Raw genomic sequence first — 14607 nt, 5'->3', positions numbered from 1 at the left:
CTATTATTTTAAGTTCTTTTTTTATTTTTATTATTCTAAAAATTTGTAAAAGTTTATTTTTTATTTTATATAGTTCATTTTCTTCTTGTTCTCAACCTTACTTTACGTGATTCTATGTAATTTTCTCGTATTATCTATTTCTTTATGCCATGCTTATTTTCTCATTAGCATAATTTTATTAGTATTCTAATTTTTAAATTAAAATATAATTTATTGTTAAATAAGGTTATAGACTTACGTTTTCTTTATTAAGAAAAAATAAAAATAAACCATATTTATTGCTATGTTGAAATTTGTTATAAGAGTATTATGTTAAATTTTTTGTTTTGAATTTATAACATATGTTATATTTTCAGTTTCATTTGTTTTAGTAATATTGAATTTACATTGCACGTCATTTTTTAATTAGACTTGATAGATTATATTTTTGTCAAACATTTAATAATTTATGACATTTTATTTATATATTATTCTTTTTATCAAACATGCATTTCACGATGTTCGTAGAAACTTCATATTTTTAGTTGTTACGATCAATTCAATTGAAATATATTAATTTGAAAAAATATAAATCAATTATTTTTTCATAATATTAGTTACAGAAAATATGTTTATTAGTTAATATATTTTCAAAAAATAATATATATCTTAAATATTTAATTTAATGTCATTTATAAAGTTTCTTATTTGTCTAGTATAAATTTTAAATAATTAATTTTTATTTTTAAAATTTATTATAATTTTATGATTGCAATTGGCATCCAAACAGAACATGTGTAATTACATTGTGGCATCCAAACAGGACATGTGTAATTACATTGTGGCATCCAAACAGGACATGTATAATTACAGTGTGGCAACCAAACAGGTCAGTGTAATTACTAGACATTGTAATTACTAGGCTAGTAATTACTATCCTAGTAATTACACCAATTTCAATTACCAAGTGATTTTCCAAACAGACCCTTATAGTTTATACTATGATTTAATTATGGATAGATTCCATATATCTTAAAAGTCTAACACATACACTCCTTATATTATGAATATCCTACACTTACACCCTCTATAATGTAATTTATATTTTTCTAAACATTTAAACTTGTTAAAATTCTATATAAACGAAACTTTATCTAAAAAAGTATATTGAAGATAATTTTGAAGTGAAATAATTAATAAAAAATAATAATTTATACATGATAAAATTTTATAACTAAATAAAATTATAAATAACTTATGTATTTAAAGTGAAAATAAAATTATTAATGGTTTATGTTCATTTTTATTTATTGAGTTCCGGAAAATAAATGTTTCAAAAGAAAAAAATGAGTACTCTTTTTTTTTCAATCAAAGACATGAACAAATAAAATTATCTTATTTTTAATACTTCATAAAAAATGTTAAGGTAACTAAAAACCTCGTTTAGAAGTGTTAATGGTTTAATTTGACAGATTATTCTAAGAAATTTTATGATATTTGGATTACTCTATTCTATATAATTAAAATTAAACTTCTAAAATTAGAAAATGTCTCATTTAATAGGTAAAAATATCAAGTTTTACCATCACACATAACGTGTAATTAAGACAATATTTGTATCTTTATTATGACAATTTTTATTTTATTTTTTGGACATTTTATTGGTAGGTTATAGAAGAAATACGAGAGCAGATGAAATGTGAATAATTAGAGTTTGTTTGCTGTGCAGGAAAATATTCAAAATGTTTTGATTGATCGTAAGTCGCTCGTACACTGAAACTTTTAAATCCGCCTCTAAAATTACTTAACTACACTCCTATACTTACCTTAATATCCATTTATCCCTACTTATTTCAAAAATTTCAAAAATCCCTTATTTACCTATGTATCCCGCATGTATTCAGTGCACAACACTATGTATCCCACTATGTGGAATGTATCAAACGCTATGTATCCCGTGCACAACGCTATGTATCCCGCATGTATCCCGTGCACAACGCTATGTATCCCGCTATGTGGAATGTATCAAATCTAGTGTATCCCGTGCACAACGCTATGTATCCCACAAACATCATTTTAAGGGATTTTTGGTAAATAGAAAACTAGAAGGGATAAGATGTTATTTAGTACTTATAATATGTGGTTCCTATAATTTATATAACATATTTTCCCTTTATCAAAAATATTTCCGTTTTGAATGAACAACCCATTAGAGGGCCCAATATAGATATGGGTAATTCACTGGTGGAACAGATCTGTTTTTGGGCAAACTTTTAGGCCCAAGACTTGTAGAGGTATATTTTTAAGAGAAAATTTCAAAAATAGCAAACATAACAGACATAATAAAATTCTATAGCTGTAATTTCGATAATTGCATTTCATAGCTTTAGTTTCGTTTGCTATGAAGGTTGCGGCTGTATATTTCTACTCGTTTGTATATTTCGCTTGTAAATATAAAAATATAATAAGTATGTACCAATTATGTATTTACATATTTAGGAATTATTCAGAACTTTGTCTGTATATATCACTTGTCAGTATATAAATAAGGTAATTTATTATAAAAACATAAATCGTATACGGGTAAGCATATACAAAATTTTGAATTTGTACAATTCAGAACCAAATTCTACAAATTCTAAATTTATACAAATCAGCGAACTATACAAATCAGGCGAATTATACAAATTAGACTAAAAACAAAATATGACGAACTATAGATGTGAATTAAAATTTCCCTAAACAATAGCTAAATCATTTAATATGGTTTAAATATTTGTTATTTCCTACTTTAAATGAGTTTAGGTTTTCTTAAAAAAGCTAACTAACATGATTTTTAATTTTGTGTGTTATTTAATTTTTATCTTTTATTACTTGTGAATTCAGCACATATAATTCCAATGTCAATAATGAAAAATTAAAACATACTGAATAAAAGACATAAATTTTATTTCATTTCATATAATGATAAACATATTGAAATGAAAAATCAAAATCATAGATATGATTAGCAAGACCTAGTTGGTCAAACATCGAAACTTTACAAAGAATTTTACTCATCCTTTGAAGGAGTCAAATCACTTCCAAGGATTTCAGATGAAAAAACACCACCACGCTCCCCTTTTAGCTTTGCCAAAGCTTCATCAACTATCTCAATTGCTACTTTCAGGATCTCTTCCAGCTGTTGAAGCTCATGATACTTCAGTTCTTCCACGGAAGCTTTTAGCAATCTTTCAATGTTGGTAGGCTCCATCTTGATTTCCACGGCTAAACTTTACTTTGAGGAAGTAAGAAAATGTGATGTAGAATACCGATGTCACGGATGTATTTATAATGTTAAAAAATCACATTATTTGATAAAAATGAACTCATGTACAATAATTATGTTGCCATAAGCGGTAGCAAAATATCATGGATTCCTTTTTATTTGCTTTAAGTTGAGAAAAAATATATAGTATTTAGTGCATTTCCACCTCTAGATCCTTTGTATAAATTATTTGACCCTCAATTTTGGACTTTCACATTTTTAATTAATAGGTCAACCTTCTTCAATTCAAAATATAGTAAAATAAGTATTTATAAAAGTCAAAAATATTTTAAAAATCATTTTGACTTTTATTTTATCGTTTTAAGCATACTATTCTAATAGAGATTAGATAAATTTAACATATAATTTCAAGTAATAATTATGTCAATCAACTGATTTGAAAAATCAATTTATATTCAAAACAAATCTTTCATCTTGTCAAATTATTGTCATTCACTACTTAATTACTAATAAGTTTATTATTGCGAATGATTAGTTACCTTGTTGAGTCAAGAATTTAACTCATTAACTATCGAACACATGGGCAAATTTAAATGCTAAAAATGGAACATGTGAATTCATGATGTTTTCATAAAACTAATTGTTATATATATATATATTTTATAATTAGTATATTATTATCTAATGACACCCATGTTACAAGAAAGCTAAACATTTTAATTAGTTGAGTGTTCGAGATATTTATCTAAAGGACTAGGGGATCAATTGACTCTTAATACATTTTTTTTCTTTTTTTTAAGGGTATGCTCCTATACTAAAAACTTTTAAATCCACCTCTAAATTCAGATTGACACAAAGGAAGAAACATATTTCCCCTTTATCAAAATATTTCATTTTGGATGAAAAGCCCACTAGATGGCCCAATATAGATGTGGGTAATTCAGTGTGGAACAGATTTGTTTTTGAGCCAACTTTTAGGCCCAAAACTTGTAGAGGTATACTTTTCAGAGAAAATTCCAGAAATAACAAACATAATAGACATAATAAAACTCTATAGCTATAGTTACGATAATTGTGTTTCATAGCAATAGTTCCTTTTGCCATGGAGGTTGTGGCTGTATATTTTTACTTGCGAATATACAAATAGGGCAAATATATAAAAATTTTGTATTTATGTATTTAGAGATTTTTCATAACTTTCTTTGTATATTTCAATTGCCAATATGCAAACATGGTAATTTATTATGAATTCATAAATCGTATACAAATAAATAGGGTAAGCATATACAAATTTCTGAATTTGTACAATCCAGAATCGAATTCTACAAATTCTGAATTTATACAAAATAGGCGAATTATACAAATTAGGCTAAAAACAAGATATGACGAAATTATAGATGCAAATTAGAATTTACCCAAACAATAGCTATATCATTTAACATGGTCTAAATATTTGCTATTTTACGCAATTTTTCCTACTTTTAAATGAGTTTAGGTTTTATTAAAACAGTTAACTAACATAATTTTTAATTCCTTTTGTTATTTAATTTTTATCTATTATTACTTGAGAATTCAACACATATAATTCCAACGTCAATGAATGAAAAATTAACATATACTGAATAAAAGACATAAGTTTTATTTCATTTCATATAATGATAAACATATTGAAATGAAAAATTAAAATCATAGATATGATTAGCAAGCCCTAGTTGATCATACATCGAAACTTTATGAAGAATTTTACTCATCCTCTAAAGGAGCCAAATCACTTCCAAGGATTTCAGATGGAAAAACACCACCACACTCCTTTTTTAGCTTTGCCAAAACTTCATCAAGTTTCTCAAGTGCTACATTCAAGAGCTCTTCCAATTGTTGAAGCTCATGATACTTCATTTCTTCAATTGGAGTTTTTAGCAACCTTTCAATGTTTGTAGGCTCCATTTTGGTTTCCACAACTAAACTTTACTTTGAGGAAGTAAGAATATGTGATGTAAAATATCGATATTATATGTATATTTATAATGTTAAAAAGCCACATTATTTGATAAAAATGAACTCATTTACAATAATTATGTTGCCATAAGCAGTAGTTTGACAAAGAATTTTACTCATCGTGAATTCCTTTTACTCATCTTCGACGAAAAATAACTTCCTTAAAAATAAGAAAATAACTCCTCCATTGAAATGAAAGTCGAGAAAACAAACTCCGCAACCTTCTAGTTTCTAAATTCACTGATTCCTTTCCAGGACCCACTCATCAAACACCCCCAACCCTTACCGCTGGACCATCCCAGCCCTGAACGGCCAAACCCTTACTCCTCATCACATTCCACCTTTAAATTATAGATAAATATTTTTGAGATAATATTTTACTTATCTAACACTTAAAAAAAATTAAATAAAAATCCACTCTTAATCATGAGAAGGATAGATTGGAGAGTGACAAAAAAGAAATCCAATTAATCTTAGATAAACATACAAGTGGGGTGCAACTCACTTGGCTAGCTATCCATACCTTTATCATAGTCATGGGGTTCGAATTCCACTCCCTCTCACAGCAACCCCCCCCCACGAAAAATAATAATACAAAATATATATAGAAAGAGAAAAGAAGATTTTTTTTAATTTTCCATTCGATGTCCTAAGCCTGCATGTAGGGCCCATTCGGGGGTGGCGATTTATAGCCACAACAAAAATCTAAAGCCAGAAAGAGAAAAGTAAAAAAAGTTCAAACTGGTGGACATCTTTTATATTCTCACAAGATCATCAAAATAAAAAAGACCAAAAATGATTCCAACAGAACTCTCACAAAGGCACTTACCATGGAATATATACTACTGGTCCAAAGTCCAAACACAAAAAAAAAGATCAATACGCCTCATAATGGAAAATAATGTTCTTTCTATATTTTTCAAACAATATTTCTCATGTTATCTAATTAACATTTCAAAATCCTTATGATAACAAATACATTCATCTGTATACACAAGATGATAACTAAAAAGAACTCTCAAATCTCAAATGTCTAGAATACCAAATAAAGAAAAAAGAAACAAAGTATTTGTGAAATAGCACCCAAAATCTTATTTACAAGATGGTGGAATAGCTGATTTCTTGGTTTGGTTTCGACAAACCAAACTCGGGACTTGGTGTGTGTTGTGATGAGTTCTTAGAACCCTAGTTTCATCCGCTCGTCAAGTTTTAGCCTTAAATCGCCTTCTTCAGGAACCTTTTCACCACTCTCCAACATTTTGTGCCACCAAGTGGATAGTTCATCCTGTAAGGAATTAGAGACGGATTTGAGATTTAAAGTCAGTGGATTTGCAATTCATTACGTGTACAAGTTTCTTTACTTTATTCACATCCATATGGCCCGAGTCGAGAGCAGTTAACTAGATTCACTCGCGTAAGGAATCAAGTAAAACCAACTCAAGGACAAGATGCAACATCAAGCTAGATTAATTGTGATCCCAAGTAAAAAATTATGAATCTATCAAAAGGATTACTTCCTTAAAGAAAAGAAATAGTACTCTCATCTGTTTCAATTTGTTTGTCTTAACATAATATGACTTACATTCTACATATCTTTAGTTAAAGACTACAAGATTCAAAAGTCTTCTTTACTTTCTTAAACTTCATGCCAAGTCAAAACTAGACAAACAAATTGAAACGGAGGGAGTACTTAACATGATATGACTACATTCTACATATCTATAGCTTAAGACTACAACATTTAAAAGTCTTCTTTACTTTCTTAAACTTCGTGCCAAGTTCAAAAACCAGATAAACAAATTGAAACGGATGGAGTACTTAACATGATATGACTACCTTCTACATATCCTTAGTTTAAGACTACAAGATTCAAAAATCTTCTTTACTTTCTTAAATTTCGTGCCAAGTCAAAATCAGACAAACAAATTGAAACGGAGGGAGTACTTAACATGATATGACCCTCACAACAAAAACTATCACTAGAAGGTCCATAAAAATTGGTAAGAAAGAGAATTAAACTAGAAAATAACAAGCTCAGAGACGTAGGAATCTCTGAAAACTATGTATGATGTGTAAGTAAAAATTATATTACCTCCAAAAAGTCTTGGTTGGAGATATACTGGCTTCCCACAGGGCATTTGACTCCACAGACATTAACATATATGCAGTTATTGGAATCTCTCTCTAAGTTTTCTCCTTTTAGACCTGTGGATTCCATAAATAGGAAGACGTGGCAAACGTAAACAGATAAAAAAATAACTATCTGTTCTGCATTGAAAGATGGAAGAGAATTTGAAATGAACATTAACTACTATAAAGCTTACCATTAATGCATGCAACATAATATCCTGTACCCCCTAGCCCTGCTTCCGACCTCCCTAGTCTCAAACGCAAGAAAAACCCGTCCAAATGCGATAGTGAAGTGTGGGAATTCATCCATCTAAGGCAACCAAACAGTGTAAATATATGTAACAGGCGACTACAGGTGAAAACAATGCTGAATAAATTCATTTGGGGCAAGAAGTATAGCTTTAGAACCTCTATATACTCGAATCAAAACAACATATGACGAGTTGTGATAATAGATCAACACTGCTTGTGCAAAATATTATGTATGTCACTGCATCTAACACTACTAGCTTAGTATGTGGAAATTTTTTGAACTCTCGTTGCTCCTTACTAGAATTTAAACTGCACAAATTCCACATTTAAAGAAGTAATAAACATGAAATTGATATACCGAGTTGCATAGATGATTTGCTTACTTGAGAATATCTATACGAGACAACCGAAGACCCCTGATGACATCAAAAATTCCTCTTGGAACATCTGCTATCTCTTTACTAACAAAATTGGAAGAAATTATATTTTCTTTCAAACTGTTCTTCGTAGAATCAAACGTTCTCTGCTTTGGAACTTGATTGGAACCAGAAGTTATTGCAAACAAAAACTGTTTTCGGTTGTGCATTAGGTCACTAGATGATCTATCTCTACTGTGATGAACACGATTAGCAAGTTCAATGGGATGACCTTGCTTTATTTCAAGTTGGCTAGGCAAACATTCATTGCCAGATAAGACCCGCAAATTGTCACTCCTGTTTGAAGCTGAAGTTGGGCAGGAAATAGCCCAATGATCAAGCTGAAAACATCTAATGCACAAACAAGAAGATTCTTCAGCGCCTCCGTAAGCCCTGATGCTTCTAATAAGAACTTCCAATTCAGATTCTATCACCTCCGAACAGTTGCGCAAGTCATGGCCACTTTTGCCACAGAAGAAACAAGTTGTTCTTGTGTAGCTATACTCATTTCTTGTTGAAAAAGGTCCTATGAATTTAAGGGCATCCAATCTCCTAGAAAACAGTGAGGCCAGTGCCTCCGACTTCTTGAACTTGGCTGAAGATACAATAGGATGCAGATTATTCATGGACCTTTCATAATTATTATCACGAATCTCTTTCGAGCTGGCTGCAACATCATCATGTTGGTCTTTATCCGAAGTCTCCTTTACATCGGAGCTTGCCTGTTCAATCCGACACACCACACTTGTTTCATGTGTAGTTGGCTTGGAATTATCTATGTTTACAACAGTTCCAGGAGTTTTGTTGGAGATTCTAGTAATCCACAGGCTACGAAGAGACTGATTTCTACTAGACATGTCATATTCAGATGAATGAGAGGTATTTTTTTCCTCACAAATGCTGGTTCTAAGTCTAGACATCGAGTCATTAGAAGCTTTGTTTTCTGCTGAAGTGGTTCTACTAACCTCCCGAGGAGCAACAACTGCTGGTGTAATCTGAGTTTCCATCAGTGGAACTTCCTTGCAAGCCACTGTAGATTGGTTGGAGTTGTCATTAGACATTAGCATGTGTGCATCTAACATATCGCCTCCCGGATGGCAGGATATTGGAGGAACATCAATGAGGATTTTGTCAGCTGATGAAAGCTTTTTAGGCACTCCCACTGAATGATCCTCTTTCAGTATTTCTGTTTCAGACACCTTTAAGGTTGGACAGTATAACGACTGAAATACAGATCGGAACCCCATTGACCTGCTACCGGAATCATGATCTTTATCATACATAACAATTTCCTGATGATTAGTGTCTTTTCCATGACTTTCCTCATTATTAGGAGTGAAGGTGAGAGCAAGAGTAGGAGACCCTTCAAGTTTGGATTTAGACAAACCCTTTACCATGTTTGAAATCCAAGTCACAAAAGAGCTATTATGTGCAACTGTCGATTCTGTGGCAGGATCTCGGTGCATATCCGTTCTGATTCGTTTACTTCCAACAAAAAACTGCTGCTCAAAGTGCCAACGTTTCTTACCCTTTGGGTTTAACCCTGTACTGTTGCAGCTTTCTACATTCTCATGGCTATCTTCCTCATCATTTGACATTTTGGTATTGGAATTTCCGTCGGACAATGCTTTTGCTTTGCCTTTCCTTCTATATGATGAGGTCCTGCTATGTGTTGGAGGAGTTTCAGGTGGAACAGAACTTCCCCTAAGAAGTTGCTTCTCATTCTGATCACAAGTCTCGATAATCCCTGGAAGATGTATATCATTCTCATCTGTGCACTCTAATGCTGGGAGACCGGTAGATTCTAATGTGTTGTCTGCTTCCATTTTGATTGGTGAATTTGGAAGCAGACATGCAGGGGCCTCTGAGTCTTTGACAGTAGGAATTAGAGCCTGACTGCCACCGGAAACATCTTCATTTCTACACTTATCGCTAGTCGAAATTTCTTGATTAATTTTCCCTGATAGAGGTTCAGTGGTTCCCATATCAACCTTGGAACTGGCTCCATGTAGCAGAAATCTCTCCGTTCCAAAATCTCCTTTGCCTGCATCAAAACAAGTGAGTAAATAAGACACATGTTAGGAAATTTGGATATCTTAAAGTCTAGCCGGCCATCCTTTCGTCAGCCGACTAAATCAAGATGGTGTTACATACGCCCCACAATCTTAACATAACAGACACCATTAGGAATAAAGTGAGTTTAGGATAGAAGACTATACCTGCATCCTTTTCACAACTTTCAACTGTCGGAACACAAAAGCCCTTCTCAGTATTCTTCACATTCTCCTCATCTTGATCAGCGTCTACCATATCAACTCCATCAGCAGTGTTCATTATCTTCACTTTGCTGCTGCAGCCTGTCAGATGACTATTTACTCAGTGACTAATAATATAAAGAAAATAAACGTGAGCAACACCGCCATATATATGGTGCAACTGAATACATGTAACGGGCAATAGCCTTACCAATTTCATTTCTACTTTTTAATACCATTTTATTGGTCTCCAACCTTTCTTGATCGATTATCTTCTCATAAGCAGCATTTTCATCATAAGTCCCCTTAAATCTGTCACTTTGTGATGGTGCGGTAATCAAAGTGGTTGGTCCCAAATTCCACAGACGAAAAGGTTTCTTGTCAGCTAAGCCACTCTCAGCACATTTGAGGCTCAAACCTTTACGAGGGGACCAAACTAATTCCGATAGGGGATCAGATGCTGCAAATGTCATATCCACGGTTGAGCTTGCATTTACACCTGCACCTACAGCGTCTTTTAGCTTCGCATAAACATTACGAGTGGTGGTGCAACCTAGAGCAAGTCCTAAATCAATATCATCGTCGTTGAAATTTGTCATCAGCAAGACAGACTACAGCTTGTAATGAAGCCTGATAAAAACAAATATATATATCTCAGCCAATTTCAGTAAATAGCCAAAGAGTCCATGCAAAACAAGTATTTAAATGACAACTACCAAATCACATGAAAATCTTCTCTGGGAGACGACACAAATAAAACTACGTTAGAAATGTTTCTCGAAACATCTTTTATCATTTCCTGAACTATAGTTCATTCTACACCACAACTTTCCTTTTTATAGCTGTCATCAGCAATATCAAAGTGATATGCTACTTCTATAGTGCATTCTTTTTCAAAAGAGATAGTGACTTCTTCCACGACTCGAACCATCTTACACTGCAGACTCTTAATACAACCCCATCTTCCCAACACCACAAAATCTGGAATATGCTACTTTTATGGCGCATTCTTTTTTCAAATACAGATCGAAAAGTATTATAAAAGCAAAATAAAAAACATGGCAAGCATATGCTACTTTATCTAATGCATTCTCTTTTATCATAGATTCAGATTCAGCACAACTTGGTACTAAGATTCCTCTTATCTGCAGTTTCCAATTGAGCAACCAAAATATATCAAATTACAACATCACATGAACTAATACTTCTATTAACTACCCCGATTGACGCGATGGTTCAAATCCTTCGCCCTTAAACCAGTGCTAGCTTAACCACTCAGATGACCTAAATAATGCAAATTCAAATTAGTTGGGCAATGGTTCAAGATATGTCAATTTAGATTTTCAGATCAATAACTAGACATTTCATCAACTAATCAACTCTGATTAAAAATCATCACATATAACAAAACCAATGATTTAGCTCATGCATAATGTTACTAACTGCAAAAAATAAGACAAAATACTCAACAAAAAAAAAAAGAAAAAAAGATTGGTCTTTTAGCAAGTTTCAATAGTTATGAACTACAAAAAAAAAAAACTTTTTCAGTCTTAAAGACATCAAAAGATGATTTTTAAAAAGCCCTTGATCAAGAACTTTTCAACTTCTTCTACAAAAAGTATAAATAAATTCAAACATATTAACAAAACCAGAAAAAATATTCATTATAGCATATTCTAAAACTTTCAAGTTAAAAAAAAAAGATATTAAAGAAAAAACCCATGATTCAAAATTAACTAACGAAATACAGAAATATTTCTGTAGCTCAGTTGATTGACTTCGTAAACACAATAAATAATTCCCTTTCTCCACAAGAAGAAGAAGGAACAAACCATCACATTAATTAATTATTTTCACCACAAATCATAAATTTTTATGGCTAATTAATCAAGAAAACATAACAACTAAGTATTAATTCTTATAAATTAAAACAAATCAAGAAATACCCACGTACCTTTTTTTCCAAAAATCCATAGCAAACTCATTTATATCTCTTAAAAATCAAAACTTTATCATTTCTTTCAATTCCACATCATTTTTACAAGTAATTGTACTAAAAAAGTAACCAAAAAAAATAAATAAAAAAAGCTATTTTTTCTTGATATGTAAAGAAACAGGCGATGAAATTGAGATGCTTAGAGAAATTGCAAAAAAATATAATAATTTTGGTATGTACAATGTGTTTTTTTTGTATAGTAGAAGAAACAACCAAAGTTGTCAAAAATTGTGAAGTCCCAAAGGCAGTATACACTAACTTTATTTGACTAGTGGTTGAGAAAATGCTACGTGGACTATTCCAAACCAGTGAATTTCAATATGAAAGACTACACTATTTTTGTCTATATTTTATAATTATCATGATTGACGCACAAGTTAGATATGCGTATACTCTATATTTCTCAATATCTTAGAAAAGTTGGTTAGTCATATATATTGATACTCTTTAATTAATATTATGACTTCGTTAGTATTTATAAAATTATTTTGAATATATCGAACGATTGAGGAGAATAACCGCTAATAATTGTTGTGGATTAAGAAATCGAATCATTATTAATTGAGTTAGTATGGGACGATTAAAGAGTCAAATAATGAGGAACTTTCACATATAGCCACTCAAAAATAGCCTAATTACACTTCATAGTTATAGTTTGCTAATTACGATTTGTAGCTACAGGTTATAGGGAGGAGAGTGGCGAGTGAGACTGGAGAGGGAGGAGAGAGGCGAGCGAGAGAGGGCAGAGAGTGGGAGAGAGGTGAATTGTATATGCATATCGGTTAGATAATTGTATATTGTACATATGTATTTGAATATTCCGGCGAGAGAAATTGGGAGAGGGAGGAGAGAGGCAAGCGAGATTGGGAGAGGGAAGAGAGAGGCGAGCGAGAGAGGACAATAATTTGTATAATTCGTATCTCGTTTGTATAATTCACATGTACGTTTGTATAATTCATGTGTTTTTGTATAATTGAGTAATATAAAGTCGGGAATTATACCAAAATAATAAAACTCGAAATAACAAATTAATACAAACACAAACGTACAAACTTTAAACAATTATACAAATTACATTATATAAATTATATTAAACAAAATCCAAAAAACTACACGTTTATACAAACTTAAAAAGTTACACAAAAAGATTGAATGTCTATGATGACAAAATTAAAAATCAAAGAAAATCATCTTCATATATAAATACAAACAATCGTATACAAATACAAATCAAACAAATAATTGTTAGCTGTGAATTATAAAACGTGGTGAATTATACATATATAAACGTGGTTAATTATACAAACTCGAAATCAGTCCACGTAATTAATGTATAATGTTAATCACGAGTGGTAATTATAGCAAACTATAGCTATGATGAATAATTAAATAGTATAAATTTGCTTAATCGCGTAATTTTCGTGTGTTAGTATTTGTTACGAGCGAGGAGCCGAATTGTTATTGTTGTTATTATTGTTGCATCATGAATGACATTTTATTTCAAAAGATATTTTCTTTTTTTAGAATTTAAGTTATATTAGTCGTTGGTATAAGATAATTTTTATATTATTAAATTAACTAAAATTCCTTTATAGAAATTTTCTTTAAGATTAAAACTTCACTCGACATGAATTATATTAGATATGTTATTGATGATATCATGTAAAGGTGATCTGATGAGAAGATAATATAAAAAAAGATAACATAATAATAATTGACGAAACTTAAATTCTATTTTTAATAGATAATTTTATCACTACAAAAATATTATAAATAAGACTTTGTTTTTTTCTTTTACTCATTTCATTTTAATTAATTAATAAATTAAACACAAAGTTTTAAAAATAAATAATTCTGCAAAATTGAGAAGATTGTGTGTTACACAAAATTCCAAGTTTCTCGTGTCCACAAAAGGCAATTTGGGATTTGTAATCAAAGCTAAATTGTTAAAGATTTGCCATTTTTAGAATGTGTAAGTTGAAAACTTGGAGTCAAAAAAGGGAGAAAAAAGAGTGTCCACTTTTGGAAATGGAATTATTTTATTTTAACCACTTCAAGTACAAAGAAAATAGTACTACTAGTAGAAAATATTGTATTGCTTAATTGGGAAATAATTAATGGTTTGAAACTTTATATTATATCACCTTTTAATAAGTAGTAGTACTTTATTTGATTGGATATTACTCTACATATATGGAGTGGAGGATATAACTTGCCTTTTATGTCATTGGATAAGGTGATCAACATGGAATTGAAAATTTCTATTTTTATTCCTTTTTTTTTTTGGATTAAGGCATGGCTTTTTATTAAACTATT

At 30.9% G+C, this 14607-nt stretch overlaps 1 protein-coding gene across 2 annotated transcripts; it reads right to left on the bottom strand.

The window, feature by feature from the left end:
* Window positions 1–6131: 6131 nt before the first annotated feature.
* On the bottom strand, window positions 6132–12410 carry LOC125870751 (uncharacterized). Of its 2 annotated transcripts, none has more exons than XM_049551255.1 (7): window positions 12250–12410; window positions 10507–10925; window positions 10260–10397; window positions 8008–10084; window positions 7567–7682; window positions 7335–7447; window positions 6132–6527 (listed from the first exon to the last, which is right to left on the bottom strand). In XM_049551255.1, exons 2-7 carry the CDS (start codon window positions 10892–10894, stop codon window positions 6420–6422), a joined length of 2940 nt encoding a protein of 979 aa, XP_049407212.1. In that variant the 5' UTR covers window positions 10895–10925; window positions 12250–12410; the 3' UTR covers window positions 6132–6419. The 2 variants fall into 2 exon arrangements, with proteins under 2 accessions (XP_049407212.1, XP_049407213.1); XM_049551256.1 differs by lacking the exon at window positions 12250–12410 and adding an exon at window positions 11514–11579.
* Between the last annotated feature and the right edge of the window lie 2197 nt (window positions 12411–14607).

This window comes from Solanum stenotomum, chromosome 7 (genome assembly GCF_019186545.1).
Source record: "Solanum stenotomum isolate F172 chromosome 7, ASM1918654v1, whole genome shotgun sequence".
NCBI classification, from domain to species: domain Eukaryota; kingdom Viridiplantae; phylum Streptophyta; class Magnoliopsida; order Solanales; family Solanaceae; genus Solanum; species Solanum stenotomum.
The sequence above is the reverse complement of the archived record's forward strand: the minus strand, read 5'-3'. Positions and strand labels throughout refer to the sequence as shown.